Source organism: Urocitellus parryii, chromosome 2, assembly GCF_045843805.1.
Source record: "Urocitellus parryii isolate mUroPar1 chromosome 2, mUroPar1.hap1, whole genome shotgun sequence".
Lineage (NCBI taxonomy): Eukaryota > Metazoa > Chordata > Mammalia > Rodentia > Sciuridae > Urocitellus > Urocitellus parryii.
The window spans coordinates 100750638-100774022 of record NC_135532.1 but is presented as its reverse complement, the minus strand read 5'-3'; the positions used below and the strand labels follow the sequence as shown (position 1 = coordinate 100774022).

Genomic DNA, 23385 nt, shown 5'->3' with positions numbered 1-23385 from the left:
AGTTTAGACTGTTTACATCAGAGTTACTATGGTAAGATATTTATTATTTCCAATCTTTTTATTTTGTTTTATAGTTTTAATTCATTATTGAGTTTAATTTGCTTAATTGCTCTTCTGGAGAACTATACATTTGAAAGTTCTGGGGCTTGTTTATGATTTCTCTCTGTGTAGTATTTCTTTAAATAATTTCTGTAGTGTATGTTTAATGGTCATGAATTTTTAAATTTTATCCTTATGATGAAAAGTTTTTATTTTATCTTTGATTTTAAATGATAGCTTTGTTAGATAATCTAATAACCTTTGTTGGCAGTTGTTTTCTCAGTATTTCATTCATATCTTGTTTTTTGGAATCTCAGTTGAGAAATCTGAAGCAACTCTTTCTGTTCTACTTGTGTCATCTGATGTTTTTCTTTTTTGTGTTTTAATAATAATAGTCTTCTATTATTATCTGTATTAGACATTTTGATTATGACATGGCTTCGAAAGATTAATTTTTTATCTTGGCTATTTAATGTTCTATATGCCACAATATGTGAATGTGCATCTCATTTCTAAGGTTTGGAAAGTTTTGGGGTATTATTTCATTGCAAAGGTTCTTAATGCCATTAAACGTGTTTATCTCTGCTCTTTCTATCCCAATGACTTCATTATGACCGTGAAGTTTTGTTTCTTAAATCTTGTTCCCAAGTTGTTATATATTTTCATCATGTTCTTTCCTTACCTTAGATATGTGTCTCTTAAATGCTCCAGCTTAAACTCACTGTCAAGTTTCAAGGTTCTGTTTTCTCCATAGTCCAGTTTGTTGATGATAATTTTCAAGTGATTTTTTTTAATTCAATTTCATTTTGTCTTTCATTTTCAGAAGTTCTGATTGGTGTGTCTTCAAACTCTATATTTCTTTAAGTGGTCATTCAATTCTTGTAATTGCTCTCTTAATTTCATTTCTTAATTAGTTTCCCACATCTTCTTTTACTCATTTATCACTTTAATAATCAATTTTTAAAAGCTTTTCTTTGGAATTTTATCCCCTTCTCTGGTTGTGTATCCTTTGTTGAACGGTAGTAAGTTTTGGGGGAAGACTTTTTTCCTGTTTACTCATGTTTGCAGAGGTCTTGTATTTGCACATCTATTGAGATGAATTCTTCTTCCTCTCCTGTGGATATCCTATGGAGTGTAGTTGTAGATTTTCTTGGTATCTTCAACACATAAGCTCGGTGTAATTCAGTTGTTTGTTTCATCTGCCATTATCTTCCAGTTTGGTGCTGTAGAACTGCTAAATTAATTCATTCTTGTAGAGCTGCTATAATACTATGGGCTTTTTACATCCTTCTTTTTGGAGTCTTTCTCTTATATGTTGTAGGGGTAGGGGCCTGATGCTCTCTTTATTTGTTGGTACCTGGGATTTAGTCTTTGATTTGACATATTTGTCTACCCTATTCTATGTGTTAAAATATGGTTGAAGTTTAATTTGGATTGGTTTATGTATGGAGGAAGATGTGCTGTCATGTTCCTGAATTGTGGGTGTATTTCAGTCTCAGAGTCTCTACTCTGTGAACCTGTAGTGTACCAGACACTTCCTAGCCCTTCTCAAAGGTAGGAGAAACAAGCAAAAGCAACAATCATAGTGATCAATATTCAACATAAAGATAAGTGTACATTGTCTACTGTGGCATGTACACTTTTAATTATTGCAAAAAGAGGAAGGGCAGGGTTAGCATTTAATAACAGCAATAATAACCAATAACTATGAACCAGATCTTGCATCTCCCAGTATGAATAACTTGAGAACAATATGAATGATGAGGTAATAATCATATAAATTATTGTTAAAGACAGTATAATTATAATTCATTAAGAACAAAGAAAATAGGGACAATGTAAACAAAAGTTTAAAATACTCAAAAGTCGAATAGGGGTACAATAGGAGAGAAGAGATATCAACTGATGGCTGTAAAGGAGGAGGAATAAAAGGGAACCGAAAGAAATAAATAACAAGAAAAAGAGAGAATAAGCAAACTTGGCTGTTAAAGAGGGAAGAAAGGAGAGAAGGAATAATAAGGACCAGAACTAAAAGTCAAACCAAAACACACAAACAAAAAACTTTACTCCTCTACCATCATAACAAGGTGGAATAACCTAGTTTGAGGGAAAAAAAAGTAGAAAAATTATAAAGGAAGAAGTGGAAAAGTGATAAAAATGAAGAGAAAAAAATAGGAAAGTGTGTATCTGTGTGTCCATGTGTCATTCAACACAACTAGAACATACACTCCCAGAAGAACATGTACTTTGACACTCATGCTCAATTCAAAAAGGAGAAAAAAAGGAAGAAAAAGAATTCTGTTTCTTCACTAATTTAGTCTTTCTTCTTGTGTTGCCCTTCCCCTCCACAGTAGGCCAATGCCATGCCTTTTTGGCTGCATTCCACATGTGTTCTTTCCTATCCTTTGTTTAGAACATCTGAATTTCTGTTTCTTTGATTCTAATATTAATATTAGGTGAATCCCTTGTGTCACCCTCCTTGCTGGGAAGCAATGTTGTGCTGCTTGAATCCCCAGTCACAATATCTGGATATTACACCCTTCCTCTACTTTGTCATCTTTCACCTCTAATTAGTGATAGTGATTTTAAATGTTAATTTGATGTTAATATTACCTCCTCAGCCTTTTGGTAAGTTACCAAGTATTTATTGATTCACATTTTTTTAAGGTATAGTTGGACACAATGCCTTTATTTTATTTACTTATTTTTATGTGGTGCTGAGGAACGAACCCAGGGCCTTGCACGTGTTATGCAAGTATGCTCTATCTCTGAGCTATAACCCCACATGTTTTTTATAAACAGAATTTTATCTTATCTAAATAATACGTGTATATGATTTTTAAAAATAAAACAATATTTTGATCAACATCAACCCACTATCCTGCCCTCTTCACCTGCAGTCCTCCTGCTTAGAGGAATTCTTTTATTTCTTTAAACTATCCCCCAGTATTACATGATTATTTACTGCATTTTGGTGAGGGGCAGGTAGTGCTTGGAGCCCAGGACCTTATGTATGCTGGTACATACATACCCTAACTTACTCCTCCTTTTGACAACATCATGATAATATTTTTGGTGAACAAAAAGTATATCTAATTCTTTTGTAACACATATGCAATATAGAGAGGGTAAGATTTTCCCCTACTTCAAAGTCAGTTGTTTGTGGCCATTGTTAGTAAATTACTGGATATTCAATGATTTGGAACATGTCCTAAAAATATGTGAAATTTTGTGGAATATAAAGACAATAAATATATATCTATGGAGTATTGTGGAGGACAGACTCAAGTGTGCCTCCTTCTGAGCATCATCTACTGATATTCATCTTTTTGTGTTGTCCTCTTGAGTAGGTTAAAGCCTGTTACTTGCTTTTAAACAACCAACATAATATAGCAAAGATGATAGGGCAATTCTGATTACTAATGTTGTGAAAAAATTTTCTGCTAATCTGCTTTCTCTAGGGATTCTCCTTGCTGGCTTGATAATGTGAAAATATTGGAGAAGTGTATATGACACAGAACCATGGATAATTTCTTGGCCCTTAGGGGCCCTTCTTTAGCCATGAGTGGGCAGAATATCAGTGGCTTCGATTCTATAACAACTGAGAAATTAATTCTGCCTTTGACCTTAGCGAACTTATAAATTGATTCTTTCCCAGTTGAGCACCCAAATAAGAATGCAGAGAATGCAATGCAGCAAACAACTTTTTGTGTCCCCACCCATGTCTCTGTCTCTGCATCTTTCTCTCCCCCTCCATACTGTGAGTTTTTTTTTTTAACTCATTCTAGATTTAAAAAAAAAAAAAAAACTGTATTGAGTGATTTCTCCTAATTGGAGTAAAAGGCCTGTGATGAGATTTTGAAGTTTCCCCAAGGATGTAGTATTACTTCTAATTTATTTTCTTGGTAGGGAAAGGAATTTTCATTACATGTCCTTTAGCTATTCTTTCCATAATGACCCTTTTCCCATGGATCAGTAAAGCTGATGTGGGGATTCTGACATTTTCAAGTATGTCTTTTGCAACTATATATTCAGAACTGAGGAAATAACCACAGAATGTGTCTATGGTTTGGGGTTCAAGTTCATTGGATTTGAATTATAATTCCATCAATCATCCAGCTAAGTCCGTAATTTAACTAGTTGATCACAATGGCATTTTTTTTTTTTATTTTTTCACAATGGCATTTTGAATCTCCAATTCAGACAGTGTCTCTTAATACATGAAAGGTCCTAATGTTTGCTTTTTAACAATGCATAGTACCTCTAATTAATGGCTATAAATTCTTTGAGGGAAGGATTAGAGGAAGATATATGGCATGTAATTGTAGCTGTTGTGCTGGGGTCCTTCTTCAAGATACCTGGTCTCAGTCATAGTAGAATCTGTGAATTGACCTAGATCTGAAAACTATGAGAGGTTGTAACTCTTCACTGTTGTCTCCTAAGTCCTGATTCTAGCTACTAGACCTAGAATTTCTCTTGTTATATAATATATACAGTACTCTAGACTGCTCGCCTATTTTGTTACTAGGGGCATTGTTAATTATCTATTGTTGAAGATGTTTGTATAATGACATAATAATTATGTGTGTGTGTGTGTGTGTGTGTGTGTATGTTGCTCTTTAGAGATTATATGTCCACTTTGTTTTTGATGATTAAGTATGGCCAGTTGGAATGTTTTCCATTGGAATTCCATTATCTCCATTGAAATCTAGAAACTCTTCTTAATGACCATATCTCATGTAGTCATACCTGGCTTTAAAAAAAAAAAAAGAAAAAAGAATAACCACAGAGCTTTATAAAGATGTATATGTATTTCCTTCCTTCACTAATAACAGTTTTCATTGTTTTTGGTCCCTCTCATAGAGCATAGAGGGGAGTAGGAGCGTACATATGCAGTTTGTACATGATACATCAAATCCAGCATTCCTAATTCTCTAAATCATTGATCTGTGTCAGTGCAGGGAAGCTCTGGCATCTCAACTGTTACATCCACTTCCAGTGCACCAACTAGATAATATAGCCTTTACCAGCTACACGAACTACTGCATTAAATCTGGAATTTTTAGTAAGCACATTAATATTAATGAAATTAGCATGATGTACTGTTATATTCTACCCTTTGTGGTCAGATATGTTTAGAATCTACTCCCACATGTGTTCCTCAGTTATCTTCTGTGTTTGTAAAGTATTTATTTCTTCCTGGATTACCAATATATACTTTTCCTCTTAGAACACGCTGATTTGAACTCAATTAAGGATCAAGTGTCAACAAGAGCTGGATTACATCTGCTCATATAAACAGAATTTTCAAGCCAAGAAAGGCCCATCTTCTCAGACACTGGAAAGGAACTTTACTCCATTGGTGTGGGAGGCTCAAAATTACTTGGGAATGAGGGAGAGTTGTTTACAAAGGTTAGTTTCATCTGAAATGAAACAAAATTCTTTGTTCCATGTTTCAGGATCCCATTCTTTGCCAATGCAGGTCATAATTTTCTAGATGGGAGAATTTGGTGAGACTGAATCAATTACTCAATAAAAATTTTAGGAGTTGGGGATTTAGCTCAGTGGCAGAGCCCTGAGTTTAGTCCTCGGCCCTAGGGGAAATTTTTTTTTTTTTCCAGCTTGATTTTTCAGCAGTTTTAAACCCCATAACTATAAAGGAGGAAAAGATTCTTCTAAGACAATCATGGAAGTTCTTTGATTCTCACATTGTGATTTAGGCTGAGATTTAAGGAACTTGAGCTTGTCATTTGCTCTCTGTAAATCCTGTAATGTACTTAGTGGGATCTATGTTATACTATTGCCCTAACACTTGTTATTACTGCCATAATATTCAGCTACACTAGCCACTAAGCTCCCAAGGTATGTGCTTGAGTGGGCAGTTCATTACAACCAACCACAGATGACAACTTGGTTAACACTTTTTTTGTGGTATGAGGGATTGAATTCAGGAGCACTGAACTACTGAGCCACATTCTCAGCCCTATTTTGTATTTTAGAGACAAGGTCTTACTGAATTGTTTAGCGCCTCACTTCTGCTGAGGAGATCCTCCTGTCTCATCCTCTGGAGCTACTGGGATTACAGGCATGCGCCATGGCACCTGGCTTTGGTTAATTTTTGAAGTTACTATTTCTATACTAGCATTCTGTTTTCCCTAGCAAGAAGCATAGTCTTGTCTTTAACCCCAAGGGTATGACTCAACTCCTCAAATCTTATTTCTACTGTTTTATATCCTGGAAATAATTATCAGTTTGAATTTAGTAAGGAGCCAGTCATTTGAGTTAGTAAAACTTATTGTAACTAATCACTAAGTTATAGAGGAATAACTTTATATATAAAAATAAAGATAATTCTAAAAGGCTTGAAGCACCTTTCTCAAGGAAAGTCAAACTTGAAAGGAGGAACCTCTGCTCCTTCATGGTGAATTTCCAACTCTGTTGGGAAAAGATGAATTGCAGTTCCTTGGATGGTAGATTGCACTAGGTTGCCTTGGCAAAACTGGGTTGCATTTGCTGGGCAATAGGAAACAACACTTGAGGTAGTACACTTGTTAAAAATAGTAGATAGTTGTAGAGAGATGGGATACTTGCTGCCATCATGAGACCTGGAACATACCAGTGACCATGTTCATGGGATATCAAACAGATAATCATCAGGGCTGAAGTTATAGCTCAGTGGTAAAGCACTTGCATGCATGAGGCCCTGAGTTCAATCCTCAACACTATATAAAATAAATAAATAAAAATAAAGATATAGTGTCCATCTACTAATCTATCTATCCATCTGTCTGCACACACACATTTTTTTAAAGGATAATCATCAGTCTCAGGCTAGGCAGAAGGTCAGTGAAGGACTGTATACTTATGGCACAAGACTGAGGTAGACCACTGTAGTATTTCCTTATATATACTCCTCCTGGATAGACCATGCAGCAAGAGCAAAAAAAAAAGAAAAACTCAGCATACCAGAACCAGGAAGAGAAGTTTTTTTCCTTTTCTACTATCCTCTCGAAATTATACTGATAAAATTTATATACTTCTTAATGTAAAGGGAAAATGTCCATTATAACAGAACTGATACTGAAGGATAATTTTGGAACTGAAAAGCAGTAGATTGATAATAAATTCTAGAGGCTTTCCTTATATGTCTAGCATTTCTTGGCTATTTGTTTAAAGGTATTGATTGCTGATTGGGTGATCCCTAAGAATAGTTTATAAACATTTTATCTGATTTATTTTTGGTCCTCAATGTTGTAAGGTTTTTACTTTTTCCTTGGAATTAATGAATTTTACCTGGGTATGTTTAGAGTTATGATTTTCCAATTAATTCTGGCTGTAACTAGATGAATCTTGTATATGTTCAGATTTAAATCTTTCATTGATCAGGGTATTCCTTTTAAAATGATTAATTTATTTTTCTTCCTTTCTTCTTTTTTTTTTTTCTAATTCTCAAATAGTTAGATCTGCTAAATGCATCTGCCAAATCTTTCACTCCTTTATTCATGAATTCTTTGTATTTTTGTTTTATGTGTTGTCAATCCTCCACCCACTTACACAAGTTTCATGCCATTACATTTGTTCTTGGTGATTATTCTTTCATTTCAGGGCATATTTAAATTGGAAATTCATATTTTCTTAAACTTCTTTTTTTTAAACTTCCAGTCATTGTTTCTATGCTTTAATTTCCTCATCAGTTTCATATACAATTGATTTGCTTTTTCACTTCTTGATTACTGAGTCTTTTAGGCACATTATTTTGTTTTGATTCCTTAAGGAGTCATATTGTCAAATTACCAGGGCCTTTTAACTGACCCAAAAACATATGTAGTGAATGTTGCTGTAGTCTCTATTCCTGTATCATTCTAATCAATTCTGTTAATTGGTGCTTTCCCACCTAGTCTTAGGAGTGGGAAGCAACTAATTCATCCTGTTAACCTGTGGTTTCTTTTGGGCTAAGAACTTGCAGTAGGCTTTAGTACCGCACATCTCAGGAATTCTTCTATTCTAAAGAAGATTCAGCAATCTCTGAATATGCCACTTTTTAAAGAAATGTCAACAAGAAATTCTTGTCTTTCCCTGAACATTCTTGGCTGAGAAGAAATCTTCATTTTGTGCTATTTCTCTTCTCTAGAGATCCTTGTAGAACCCATATCTTTGCTTGCATCCTCCTTGTTCATTGTAGTTACGTTGTTCTGAATGGGAATGTGATGAGAAGAGCATCAAAAATGGAAATTCAGGTTGTCATTTTGCCAAAATGCCTCTGATGAGACCTGTGAGATAAATATTGTAAATGTAAAGACAGCTTACAAACTGAAGAGAAACTATAAAACCTAACATCAATATTAAAATACCTTTCTCTGCCATTTTTATGTAAATGGCTATTAGACCACTTAGCTTTAATGTTACCATGTTAAATGAAAAAATAATTTCTTGATAATAGCTTGGTATTTCATAAAAATAATAGAAATGGGAAAAACTAAAATTAGTGTGAAATATAGTGGTCATGGGGCTTTATTTATTTTTCTGGAAATTGGTATGAAATGATATTATAAACTGATTCTAAGGTAAAATGAAAATACATCCTATTGTATGAAGGACCACACTATTCATCTAAGCTTAAAAACTAAGTAGTAATATAAAAGGACAACAGTAAGATCACTTTGGTCAGAAACTTCAATAGTACAAATGAAAAGAAATAGCATTGTGTATAAGAGCAAATATCAGAAGAGCTACGTTAAAATATTAAAAATATATTTAAAATAAGTGTAAAATAGTAAAAACAGACAAACTCAGACTTGCTTGTGTTCCCCTGTCCCACCCTTTGTGGTGCTGGGGATCAAATCCAGGGACTCTAGCATGCTAGGCAAGATTGCTACCACTGAGTTGCATCCTAAACCCAAAACTCAGGCTTTGAAGAGCTATAAAAATAAAGAATGTTTGAGGGATATAGCTCAGTTGGTAGAGTGCCTGCCTCACATGCACAGAGCCATGGGTTCAATCCTCAGCACCACAAAAAAATAAATAAGTAAAATGAGAGTTATATGTATGTTAAAAAAAAGTTTTAACTTACACATCAAGATAAGCCTCAGTTAGTAATAAGATAAGTCTCATGAAGTAATAAAAAAATTCTCACTATGTAGAACTTACGCATTTACACACAAAAAAAATGCATGTGATTTGCAGGGGGGAAAATTTCATACATTTATTATACAATGATTCTCAGTTTAGAAGAGAATGGGAATGTTTTCTCTGATACAAGGCTGATTCATAGTGGGATAGGGAGGGGGAGCATGGGAGGGATGAACTCTAGATAGGGCAGAGGGGTGGGAGGGGAAGGGACGGGGCATAGGGTTAGAAATGATGGTGGATGAGATTGACATCATTATCCAAAGTATACATATGAAGATACGAATGGTTTGAATATACTTTGTATACAATTAGAGATGTGAAAAATTGTGCTATATGTGTGTAATATGCATTTTAATGCATTCCACTCTCATATATAACAAATTAGAATGTTTTAAAAAAAGGATTACTGTAGTTAGGTCTGCTTCCCCCCTTCCCGCGCACCTGCCTCGAAACATGGTCTATTTATACCCCAGAGTGACTTCTGTCTCCTAGGCTCAGGCAGTCCTCGAGCCTCAGCCTCCAAGTAGTTTGGACCATAGGTGTATGCCATCATTCCTGGCCCAGATTAGAGTTTACATGTGACTGTATTTTCTTTGCCATCTGCTTGTCTTTCTACAAAGCAAATGAATCTATAATATAGGATACTAGTTCTCTGTGCCTTTGTGTGTTTAACCAACATTCTGTCAAATGCTACTGAAAAATATATTTACCTAACAGTTTAAGAATATCAACTTAGTACACTGCATAGATAACCAAATTGAATTGATCTCTAAGCCTTATGGAGAGATTAAAGGCAAGATTTAAAATTCATTTTTAACATTGACTGTTCTGTACCATATATATAATTTTTCTTCCTTGCTTTAATTTTTGTTGTTGTTGTTGTCTTCTCTTTATTTTCTTTCTTAATTTAAAAATGTTATTTTTTGAACTGCCTCATATTCCTTATGGAGAAAAACAGAATATTAATTTCTGCACTGTTCTCTAGTATATAAGAATCATGATCATAACAAATATCATGATATTTGTCATTTATAATCTGTAATTTTGAGTCTTCTAATGGTCTTCTTGTTGAATATCTGTGGCTGAGCTCTCAGAGGTTTTCTTTGTAGTAAAGTCTTTTATAATAAAACTCTTTGTGTTGGTGAGGATATGAAAACTATCAGTATCACAGCTTGAATTTTTCATACGTTTTTCTATTCTGGAGGCATGTATGTGAATTTGCTTTAAAATTAGTATCACACATTTCTCTTTTCACTTAATGTCACAAATAACCTTCATTATCATTAATGCTAACTGTAGATTCAGCTCATTTGTATTACTATTTACATTTCATCCTAATGTATGAATATATTAGTTTTATGAAACATTCTTTTATAAATATTTAAATTGATTAGCTTTTTTTACTAAACAAAAATATCCATGCAGGAAGGAATTGTCTCTATGTGGTAGGAAGGCTGCCACAATTATTGGAAGTTGGACTGATTTTGGCAGAGATAAGAAAAATATACCAAAATTTAATTTTTCTTCTTGGTAGTAGAGAATTTCTTCACTTCTAATATCCAAATATCTAATATGGCTACTGATGTTTTGTCAATGAAGTACACTTCAAATCTGAGTCACAAAAACTTACTATGAGATGCTTTTTTAAAAATGATTTTTATGTTCTGTCAACTGGATATTGATATTGAAGGCTACTTACTTAGGATTATAGAACCTTTGTCATATTAAGGTCCCAGAGTAATTGTGTGTTTGTGATTTATGATTTAGGTATTCTAAAGTTATAGGATTCTCTTTAGATCTAGGATTATCGTATCCAAAATGTTTTTTGAAATTATCCTGTGTACCTTTCCTACTCCACAAATAAGGGCAACCCATATTGGAATATTATTTTTCTTAAGGTAAACCCTAGACCATTGATTTAGATCTTTTTAAATAAATGTGGAATCTGTAAAATATAAGTGTGTATATGTAAGTATGTATGTAGTACTGGAATTGATTGAGCCTTGTATATGATAGACAAGCACTGTACCACTGAGACACATTTCCAGTCAAATTATAAGTAACTATTTAAATGTCTTACGTTTCGTCTCCATAAGCACCACTTTAGCTGTATTTTGCAAACTTAGATGTTTTCATTATCTTTAGTTTAAAATATTTTCTAATTACCAAACATTTGGGGATATTTTGTTATCTAGTTCTGACTTGAATCTTTTATGGCCAGAGAACATGTTCTTTGTTATTTCAGGCCCTTAAGTACTTAAAAGATTTGATCCATAACCTGTTTTGGTGAATTCTATGTGTGTGAGAATGTATATTCTGTAATCATTGACATTATTTTTTATTCATGTCAATTTGGTCACATTTGTCTTATTCAAAACTATATACTTACTTTTTTTTGGTCTTTTTGCTTCTTTCTTCAGCTACTAAGAGATGTGTATTAAAAATCTCAGTATGATTATGAATTTGTCTACTCTTCTAGTTCAGTTTTTGTTGTGTATGTTTTGAGACTTGTTATTTAGTGTATCCAAATTTAGCATTATTATATCTTCCTAAAGAATTTATTATTGTGGAATATTCCTCTTCATGTTTGATAATATTCCTTGTCTTTATTTCTGTTTAGTGTAGCCATATTCTTACAATTACTATTTGCATGGTATATATTATTACCCTAATATTGCAAGCTACTTGTGCTCTTGTATTTAAGGAGTATCTCTTGTAAATATCACGTGGTTAGATCTTTTTTCTCTTTTAAATAGCAGTGTTCTTTATAATGACAGTATTAATAAACTACTTAAATGAATATGTTATATTGGGCTCAAATTCAGGACCTGGGAAGAGATATAATTGGACTTTAATAGTTCTCAGACTCTTAAAAAAGAGGAAATTTTTTTAAGGGAGTGGTGCTGCTGTAAACACAGCCTAAAGAAGCAGAAAGTTGGTAAAAATCTTAATATAGGTGACTTCCAAGGAGTAATTACTGGATGTATGAGGCTAATATCATTTTTCCTTCTCTATAATTTACTTGTCTTGGTTGGGTCTTGTTGACCAGTCTTAAGTCTTTTCTCAAGAAGAGTGTTTAGTCCATTTTCTTGGTTTTATTTGTATTTTTCGTTTAGTGTTTTGTTTTAAAAGTTATTTTGCCTTTATTTGGAAGATTTATTTTGGGTAGAGTCTGTATTAAAAAAATTCTATATGGACATATTTTTTTCTTTCTTTCCGTATTTTAACTAGATCATTCCATTATCCATGAGCTTGCATTATTTTTTGGTGTGAAATATACCATCCTTCTTGTCAGTCATTCCCACATATATATCCTCTGGCTCCTTTAAGAATTTTTTTCTTTTTTCTGAAGATTTCCATTAGTTTGATTATGAGGCATGTTCATGGTTTTCTATTCTTTTTCTCTCTTTAAACTTTTATCCCACACAAGGTCCTCTGTAACAGGCTGCATTATCTACCCACCTATGCCCATAGTAATACTTCTCATACATGTATGTCTGTAGTTTCTACCAACACTTCTTTATATTCTCATGTTTTTTTGTCCCCACACTTTTCTGGTAGCTTTTATATTTAATTTAATTAATTAATTAATTTGCAGTGCTGGGAATTGAACTCAGGGGCACCCCCCATCCTTACTATTTTATTCTGAGACAGGGTCTTTCTGAGTTGCCCAGCGTGGCCTTAGACTTGTGATCCTTCTGCCTCAGCCTTCTGAATAGGCTGATTACAAAAGTGCACCACTGTGCCTGGCTTCTGAGAGCTTTTAAATAGTATGATTTTTTTAAACTCCTAGATGAATAATCAATTATGTTAATATAATTTATTAATAAATTGATGTTTTCCTTCTAAAATTGAAATACTTTCTGTGTAATGTGTTCTGTATATCTGAAACTACTTCTGTACTTTGTTCTTTTATGTTACTTGTCTGTTATTTTCTGATTTATATTCAGTACCTTTGTAGTAAATTTTAGTACTTCTAATGCAATTTCCAGCACACAGGTTTTCTCAGAATGTTTTGAGCTCTTCATGTATAACTGGTGGGAATATAAATCAATACGGAGGAATGAAAAATTCTGTCACCATGTTCAGAATGCTTTCACAATGGTGGACCCACATAGAAATACAGAAACAGATTCTTCCTCAGCCTTGTGCCACATTTTTTTTAACAAGGTCTCACAAAGTTTTTTGCTTGGGTGCTAAATCTTAAAAGTTTCTGCATTTACTCCCTAGTTCTCACCATTATCCTGAACTAGTGATGAGACCTAACTCTCAGCAGAGCTGAACTTTCAACAGATAACCGTACAATTCTTTTTGATTTTTGCCCTCTCCTACCACCATAATATTTTTCTTAGTTTCTGTTCATTTTTAAAATAAAACCTCCCAAACACTGTGTGATAAGATAGGAAGATAGGATTATGTAAAAAAAAAAGTCCTTTCTTTTTACTTAGAAGAAATGAAAGTGATTCTTTTCAATAAAAGGTAATAAAAGAAGGTTAACCCAGCCAGAATGGACTAAATTAAAAAGACTAAAAATACCTAGTATTGATTGGGATATGGAGCATCTGGAAATATCCTATATCGTTCCTATTCTGTTGGTGGAAGTATAATTTACTATACTTGTTTCTGGGAAATTGCTTGTCATAGTCTGCTAACCCTTGACATGTATATTCTGTATACTAACAAGTCTACTGCTGATTATATAGAAAGTAGAAAAGAATGTGTATGTTCATCAAAAGATGTGTACATTTAAAACAGTTTGCTTGTAATTATCCTAATCTGAAAACAGCTTTATGTCCATTAACAGTAAAATGGATAATAAATTATTATCAATTTATAAAGTAAAACACTACTCAGCAATATAAAAAAGGAATTACTAATATGAAAAATAACATAATTGGATCTTACTAATATAACTTTGCTGGAAGGAAACACAAAAGATGAAACATATCAAACTAATTTTTGGTAATAACTGTCAGAATAATAATTACCCTTTGGATTAGAAATGATTACTTACAGGAAAGTATCAGGAAGGAACATGTTTCAATTCTGGAAATATTTTCTTTTTCTTGTTTATTACATAGTTGTATTGGTCAGTTTATTAAGGTGTAAGTTAAGATTTATGCATTTTGCTGTATACAAACATACTTCAGTGCACAAATAAAATTTTAAAAAATGTATTATGTTTTATATATTTATTCTGATTCCCATCCTCAACTCCCACCAAAGTTATCCCAAACAGTCCTGCTAACTAGAATGCCAACTAAAATCTCATTAATTTGCCTCAGAAGCTGAGAAGACAATACAGTTTTGAAATAAAACTGAACTTTTTGGTGTTGTTGTTTTTAAATTCAGAACATATTTATGTCATTTTTTATATCCTGTAAATTTTTCAAACATTTTCCTTATTAGTGCTTGTACTTCTCTTGAATTTATTTTTGGCATTTTTAGTTGTTAACAAACCTCTCTTCCTTTTATGTTGTCTAGTTATTGTAATGCTCAAGCCTTTTTTTTAATCAATGGTCTTATCAAATTTTTCTATTTTATTAGTCTGTTGAATCACTGTAGCAGAGCCTTAAGGTTCTTATTTGTAGCAAAAGAGACTTGTTTTTATTAGTGTTTTACTAATATTTGTGTTAACAAAAGGTTCAAACCTGTGTTGAATGGCTACAAGGGGTATCCTTGCTTTGTTTCTTGTTTAGTTGAAATGTCTTAAATATTTCAGTAACAAATGTATTTTAGTCTTTGTCTTTATTTTCTCTGAGTAGATTCCATCTTACTCTGGTTTTTGTAGAAGTATTTTTTTTATTGAGATTGACTTAATTTTATCAGACAGTTTTGAAATCTAAGAAGTGCAACCATTTAATTTTTTCATAAATTTGATTTCCAAATATTGAACCATTCTTTTATTTCTGAAAAAATTCATTTTGTTACATATGTTCTGCACTCTTTAGTAGGTTTTCTGATATTCAGAAAACATTTATCTGTAAGGAGTGAAGTTGGCTTAATTTTGAGGTTGTTTTTATAATATAGTTTCTGAATAATTATATTTGCTTGACTTCAAGGGATTGGTAAAGTCGAGTTTGTTTGGTGTATTGTGAATGAGAACTAGTAATGTACATTTTATTGACCTTTTTAAAAAAGAGTGATCTTTGCTTTTATTTGGCTACAGAGAAGTAGTGTCAGGTAAGTAGTTTTCTTATTCAAATAGACCCACAAACACAAACTTTTTGAAAATTTATTTGCTATGATATCAAAATTTTTTGAAGTTTTCATTTTTATATTTTTTTTTCCACAGTCTGTGGTGGACGACTGGATTGAATCATATAAACAAGACAGGGACATCGCACTTCTGGATTTAATCAACTTTTTTATCCAGTGTTCAGGATGTCGAGGTACAGAATATTAAAATAAACGATGTACATTGAGCCTGTCAGCCCAGCAGTGTGACTTTTTACTTCACCTGCACTACTCAAATATAATTCATTCTAGAATTATGTACTAATTTTTTTCTGATAGAGAAAATAATTGGTAAATTATTTAAGGATATTCATTTTTGTTCTAGTTCCATTTTGCTCCTATAAAATAATGCGTTTCTGAATTTTTTTGAAACTTTAGGGAGGAAATATGAATTTTATGCAATAGATTTTTGAATTGAATTTTTAGATCATAACATTTTGCTGTTTTTACTCATTTTTGTACATAAGCTTCATGTTAGAAAGTGTGGTAGTTGCTAACATTCACAATTTTGTGCATTTGCAAATATTTTGATCCTCATATATAAATAGTTGAAACTCTTAACTTGTGTATTAAATTTACAGTTTGTTGGAAATCCATAAAACAATTTAATTAAAGTGATATTTTTATCATTTTAACAGGTAGTTACTAGATATTTTTCTCATATAGATTAGTTATAGCTTAGATTAAAAGAGTCTAATATTTAAAGGTGTCTTTATTGTAAGGAATAATAAAGGAAATATATGACTAGTTCAGTGAAGTGTTATGATGATAAAAACCAGATATTATTTAATGACTGTTTAGATATGTCAAACCTAGTGCTTTTCTAAACTACATTAGTTGATTTATTCTGTGTTAACAGTCTTATCAGGTAGTTGTGATCCTTATTTTATAGATCAGAATCTGAGATTAAAGGTGTTAGGTAAGTTTATCTGGATTCATACAGTTAGGGCCAAAATCAAGACTCAAGAGTCAGGCAGTTTCATTTATTGTCTATATCCCTAACCCAAAAGATCATGAGAATAATAGGGAGGAGCTTCTGATCCAGCTGGGCTGTACCTGTATATATTAATGTGGGGAGATGGTAAAACAACAAAACAACACATCCTAGAGGAAGCAGACCCTGAAATGAATATAAGGACGTTTGAAGAGAACAGCAAAAAGTAGCAGTGTACAAAAAGACAAGGAGCCACAATTGACTCCAGGACAGAATTCAATGGCTGAACCTTAGAGTTTAGAGACTGGCAGGGAGTAGGTAGAGATTAGGCTATTTAAAACTAAGAAAATTTGTTCATTTTACTCTGGTAAAATTGGTGGAGCAACCACTGATAATATGTTTTTCATATATTATCTCTTGCATTCCAAGAGTTCTGGGTTTTAACTTTAAAAGTAGTAAGTAGTCTTTAAAATTTTACTCCTGCAATGTATTCCCATGGCTCTAAAAATAATTTTTAAGTTATATAATAAAAAGTCTTTACACTTTTTGTCTTCTTATTTATCTCTGCGTAGTAGATGGCTCCTGTCTAAATTATTATATGTCCTCCAATCTATTTTTCTTTCTAGCCTTCTAATTTCCACACTTATAGGTTGAAATGCATACAATTTCTTCTCCATACCTATAACACAAAACATATTAGTGTATAGAGCTTTCATGCCCCCCCTTTTTTAGGGAAAAATATATATTTATTTTTTGTTATTTTAAACAGTACTATATTTCTCAAAATTTTCAGCTTAATGATTTAAAAATGATATCAGTGTGATTTTTTTAAAATATGATGTGAAATTTATATGACAGCCATTTTTAAAAATTGATTTTTTTAAAAAATAAATGACAGTGGAATGCATTACAATTCTTATTACACATATACAGCACAATTTTTCATATCTCTGGTTGTATATAAAGTATGTTGACACCAATTTGTATCTTCATACATGTACTTTGGATAATGAGTCCATCACATTCCACCAACCTTGCTAACCCCCTGCCCTCTCCTTTTCCCTCCCACCCCTTTGCCCTATCTAGAGTTTGTCTATTTCTCTCATGCTCCCCCTCCCTACCCCACTATGAATCAGCCTCCTTATATAAGAGAAAACATTTGGCATTTGTTCTTTTGGGATTGGCTATATAATAGCCATTTTAAAGTATACAGTTTATATCGTGCAGCTGTCTTAGTTTGCGTGGCTGTAACATCATGAAAGATTGATTATCTTATAAAAAACAAAAATTTACTTTTGGAAGTTCAGGATAAGAGTGCCAGTATGGTCTGGTCCTTGTTTGGTTTCCCTTCCAGGCTGTAAATTACTGATTTCGTGTTGTATCCATGATAAAAAGAGGGTGAAAGAACTATGCAGGGTACCTTATAATGTCACTAACTCTCATAACCTAATTATTTCCTTCGTCCCTGTCTCCTAATACCAGTGCACTGGGACTTAAGATTTCAGCCTAAGAATTTTGGGAGGACACATAAAGATGTTTTATACTTACCGTATATTTTTTAGGATTAGATAAGTTGTAGCATGTATCAGTAGTTCATTTATCTTTCATGACTGATTAATACTCCATGTTATATATGAATTTCACAAATTGTTTACCAGTTCATCTGTCTTTAGATATTCAGGTTCTTTCTACTATCTTTGCTATTGTGATTACTGAAAGAGAAAGCATTCATGTACAGGTCTTTGTGGTACAACTACACACTGGGCTTTTGTGGCACTTTAAACAAAATGGGGAATATCTGTGCTTACATGCATTAATACATTTTTAAGGGCAAAGTGCAAAAGAAAATCTGAAGTATACATCCTTTTTTTTCCCTAAGAAGGGAGAAATTTAGATATACACATGTATATGCTTATATGACTGAAAAGAAATATAAAAAGAATAAACCAGAGATCAATGAGATTGGTTACTAATAGGGAGGGATTGTGGGGGAGGGGGAAGAAAGGGAGGGAGAGTGAGAATGAGAATTAGCTGGGAAAATATAGAGGGAATTTTGTCGGGGATGGATACTTAATTTGAAAATACCTTTTTTTTTTTTTTTTTTTTTTTGGTACTAAAGACTGAACCCAGAAGTGATTTGCCACTGAGCCACATCCCAAGCCCTTTTTATTATTTTATTTTGAGACAGGGTCTTGCTAAGTTTCGTAAGGTCTCAGCCTCCTGAACCACAGGAATTATAGGCATGCACCACCATGCCTGGTTGAAAATGCTTTTTGAATAGTCCTTAACTTTGAATGCTATCTCAAAACTTCACACACTCAACAAAAATAAAATGGAAATCAAGAAAGATGAAGGTGTAAGTTCTAAAATTGAATGCAAACGAAACAAATTAATCATATCATTCCATACAGTAATTAAACTGTACTAAAAAGAGAACTGAAAACTTTTATATAATAGGCACAGTATAGTGAAGGTCAACAAAGGACAAATGAACTATATTTCTAATATGTTGAGGTAAGATTTGTATCATACATACAGACCTTTTCGTTACAAATTAAATTTCTAAAATGCAGGTTCATATTTTATTGTATCAGTTATTCCCCCTAAAGCTGCTTAAGATCAAATGACTAATCGATGTTTACAAAAATTGTCTTGATGGAATAGGGACTATTTAACAAGGGGACTATTTATCAATAGGGACTATTTAGGAAAGGGAAGAGTTTGGGAGAAAGGGTAGAAGGGAGGATTGGATATGATGAACACATGATATAAATACATGTATGGAAATATCACAGTATAACCTGTTAGTTTGTACAATTAATATGTTAATAAATAAAATTGGCTTGAAATGGGAAGAGAGTAAGGGCATCGAGAGGCTTTTTTTTTTTTTTTTTTTTTTAACCATTAGTTACAGACTAGAAGGATACCACAACCAATGACAAGGCAAATGGAACATCTTACCATGACTGAATAACATAGGCAGTATTGTTTTCTCATCTTGGATCTTGAACCCTAGGTTACAGTATTGGTTTCCAAATTTAGCTATCTTAGATTGCATCAGCACCACTGATTGCCTCCCTAACTGCCCATTTATCTTTAGTCTTTTCACAAAAGTCTCTTCATTTGAACCATTTAGAGAGAATTCTATTTACTGTGGGAGCCCTCCATGAAAATGGGCCAACTAACTCAATAAAAGATATATTCAGTATTAATGAATAGGGAATGATGACAAAGGAAAAGTTTAAAACTGTTAACCTTGTGTTGTAGTCTTAAGTTGTATAACTTTATAAATGTTTATAGAAATAAAGTTATGAGGAAGCTAAAAGGGCTTTTCATAGAACTATAGGGATAGATTAATAGAATTATGCTTGCCTAAATGAATGTGTTAGCCGTGTTCAAAAGTATTATACTTTATTAAATACATAATATTGATGAATACATGCATACATTCTGGTTTACACCAATACATAACATTTCAAAAGTGTTTATGTGGGGTAATGATAAATATTTTTCATTGACAAATGTCTTTTTATATAAAGTATATGCTTGAGAATTGATGATTAGAAATAATCTTTCTTATTTGGTTATAACAACCAATATTTCTGTTTTGTAGTACTTATATTGACTTCCAAATGCTCCTTAGGAGTGCAGGATTGCCAGAGAATTAAACCTAGGAGCAGTTAATCAGTTTCCTGAACTTTCCTAATTTGTGAGCCCATTAGTGTCACAGTAATTTTTTTGTGGCACCTCTAGGCCAAAAGAAATACAATGGTTCTTTTTATGAAATAGTTATATCCCAACTAGTTATTTATGTCCTCACAACTTAATAGCTGCTGTTAAGAAAAGTGATATGTATATAATTGAGATAAAATAAAAATTACGTTACTCTTATATAACCATAATTAATAATGTATGTGTGTACCTATTGGACACCCAATCTTTGGATTCACCCTCAATTTTGGTTCCATATTGGTTTTCTGGCAGTACTTATGAAAACTAAGATTCCTAAACATAAGATATTTTCAGAAGGAGCTTAATTAGGTTCTAGTTAATGAGAGTAGTAATGGTCTACATAACACACTTCTAATTCTGATTTTTTCCCCTTATTTTATGTCCCTACTGTAATACTATGATTTATTGTCTTCTCCCAAGTAAATAAATGGCACTGGTATCCTTATCTGTGTGTGTGTGTATATATGTGCCTGTGGCTTAGAAACTAACAAGTGTATATTTAATGGGTTCATTATGTATTAATCAGTATTCTATTTTGAATTTAATGAATCCTTATCTCTAAACATGTACAAGTACATTATCATTTTTCTTAAGTTTCTTTAAGTTGTGACATTTTATACATACAGAAGATATATAGAATATGAAAGTATAGGTTATATAATTTAATATATTATGAATTCCAGTGTTACCAGTACTCCAGTCAAAGAAAAGAATATTGCCAGGACTTCACAAGAACCTTCCCTTCTGTGTTGTATGACCCTCCCCATCACAACTGTTTCCATTTCCCACAGAGATAAGTGTTACCTTGATTTTATGAGAACTATTTCTTGGCTTTTCTTTATAGCTTTATAATTAGTGGTTATGTCCTTAAATAAAATAGTTTTGCCTGCTCTCCTTGTTTGGATAGTTAACTATACCTACTCTTTGTGTTACTTTTATGTTTCCTGTACTGTAGTTATTTATGTACAATGATATGATAAAGACAATTCTTTGTTGTTTTGGTTTCTCCTGTGTATCATAGAACATTTAGCAAAATCTTTTACCTGTAACTCTTAGTTACCAATAACACATTTCTCTCTTTCTTCTCTCCCTGAGTTATGACAATCAAAAATGTCTGTAGAGGTTGCTAAATGCCCCTGGAGAGGCAAATTGCCCTATTTTGAGAGCTTCTATAAAATATCAGTTTTATAAGCATACCAGTTTATTTATACTTCTACCTTTGAAAGAAATTAAATTGTTTCTAGCTTGTAGGTAATATAAACAATATTACTATAAACTATCTTTTATACATGTTAGTTAGTATCCCTGTACAAAATGGTGTGATTTATATACCATGGAGTCAAAGTGCTTGCTGGGCTTGAAAATATAATGGCCATACTTTGTTGAAATGGTTGTAGTTAATTTTAGTGCTCTAACTAGTCAATGTCACTGAAATCAGATGGCTTCATGTCTTTGCTCAAACATAGTATTGACAATATTTTTAGATTTGTCTTGTGAGGTAGCTTCCAAAGTCTCATGTTATGTTTTTCATTTTTATTTCCTCTCCTGCTTTTGAGATTGTGTACTGTTTCATATATCAGTTGATTATTTTACTCTTGCAATGTTGGTCGTTTTTTTTTAAATTGATTTGTAAGATTTTTCTGATAATACTAGTCTCTTGTTGAAAAAAAAAAATATATATATATATATCTACACACATATACTCACATGCATATGCTGTCCTTTCCCACCTTGCAGTAGGTTCTTTTTTTTTCTCCTCTTTCTCATAATTTGATATATTATTATTTGAGTGAAGTCATTTCTATCTGTTTTGTTCTCTGTTGTATCTCTAGCACCTATAAATATTTGTTGAAAGAATGAATGAGCCTAAGTTCTTAATTTTAAAATGTAATGAAATTTGTTAGTCTTCTCTTTTATGTGCATTTTGTGTTTTATGTGGGAAATTCTTGGTTCCCCCCTCCCTTTTCCCTTCATCTTTTTGTAGTACTAGAGATTGAGTCCAAGGGCATTCTACCACTTTTATGTCCCTAGTTCTTTTTTCAGTGTTTTTTATATGATAATGTCACTAAGTTGTGGAGGCTAGTATTGAACTTATGATGTTCCTACCTCAGCTTCTCAGGTTGCTAATTGTATAGGTATGGGACCCCACATTTAACTTATTTAAGAAATTCTTTATATGGTAGTCAAGAAAATATTCTCCTGGTTTTTAAATAAAAACTTCTAGTTTATATAAAGTTTATTTATATTCAGTTTAACCTTGGAAATTTAGGTTTTTACTCCATCTGGACTTATAGATTTTTAAAGTGTGAAAAGTCCTCTAGTTTTTTACTATTTGTACAATGGCACTATTAGCATATGCAAAGTATTTGCTTATAGGAAAGTCTTCTGGATTCTGTATTCTAATAATTAATTTGTTACTTTAAAAAAATCCCTTGACTAGAAAATTCTTGGTGTGCATGTGAGATTGTGTGTTTTGTAATTAGTTCTACCAATAAACTTGGTAAAACTAATTACAAAACTTGTTAGAATTTGTGTATCAGAGTTTCTCAACTTGGATAGACACTATTGACATTTGGGGCTGGATTATTCTTTTTTGTGGAGCATTTCTCCATCATAGGCTCTACCCACTGAATGACAGTGGAAAGTCTCCTGTACCATCATTGTTCATGTCAAAGTAGTTCACAGGTGGAAGTGCAAAGATTAATGATACTTTTATACATCCGTGGTTGATATATTTACATTTTTATGAAATCAGATCTTATAATTCACAGTCATTTTATTTCTCCATTTAGGTTTTTTTTTTCACTATGTTAGAGGGGTTTTTTTTGGGGGGGGGGGTTGTACATCTGTCATTAAATTTATTTTTGGACTTTGACCATTTAAAAGCATTCATTATTAATAGAACCTTTTTTGTCAAAAGACTTAATTATAATTATCATTAGAGTTTACTCTGTGATGTAATATTCTGAGTTTTCACAAATTCATGATAATCTATATACTGTTACAGTATCATATAGGATAGTCTCACTGACCATAAAATCCCCTATTGTTTTACAGCTCTCTTCTCATTCCCCCATCAAATTTTTAAATTTATCACTAAGTTTGATTTGTTAATATATTTTGGGGGATTTAGTATGTGTATCCTTTTTGTTTGTTCATTTATTTATGGTACTGGGGATTGAAATCAGGGCCTCATGCTTGTTTGGCAAGTACTCTACCAGTGAGCTACATTCCAGGCTCTTTTTAAAAACTTTTTAAAATTCTGGATCTAGATAGGGTCTCCTGAGTTGTCCAGGCTGGCCTCAAACTTCTGA

General features: G+C 32.5%; 1 protein-coding gene across 4 annotated transcripts in view; it reads left to right on the top strand.

The window, feature by feature from the left end:
* Stag1 (STAG1 cohesin complex component) overlaps positions 1–23385 on the top strand; it is a 372311-nt gene that overhangs the window by 163424 nt on the left and 185502 nt on the right. For 2 of the 4 annotated variants that reach the window (XM_077795277.1, XM_077795281.1), the window contains one exon: positions 15464–15560. The exons of 1 other annotated variant lie outside the window; for it this stretch is intronic. In XM_077795277.1, coding sequence (XP_077651403.1) covers positions 15464–15560 — 97 coding nt within the window. Of the gene's footprint in view, positions 1–15463; positions 15561–23385 lie in introns of those variants that run through there. One more of the 4 variants, XM_077795279.1, reaches the window with a different exon arrangement.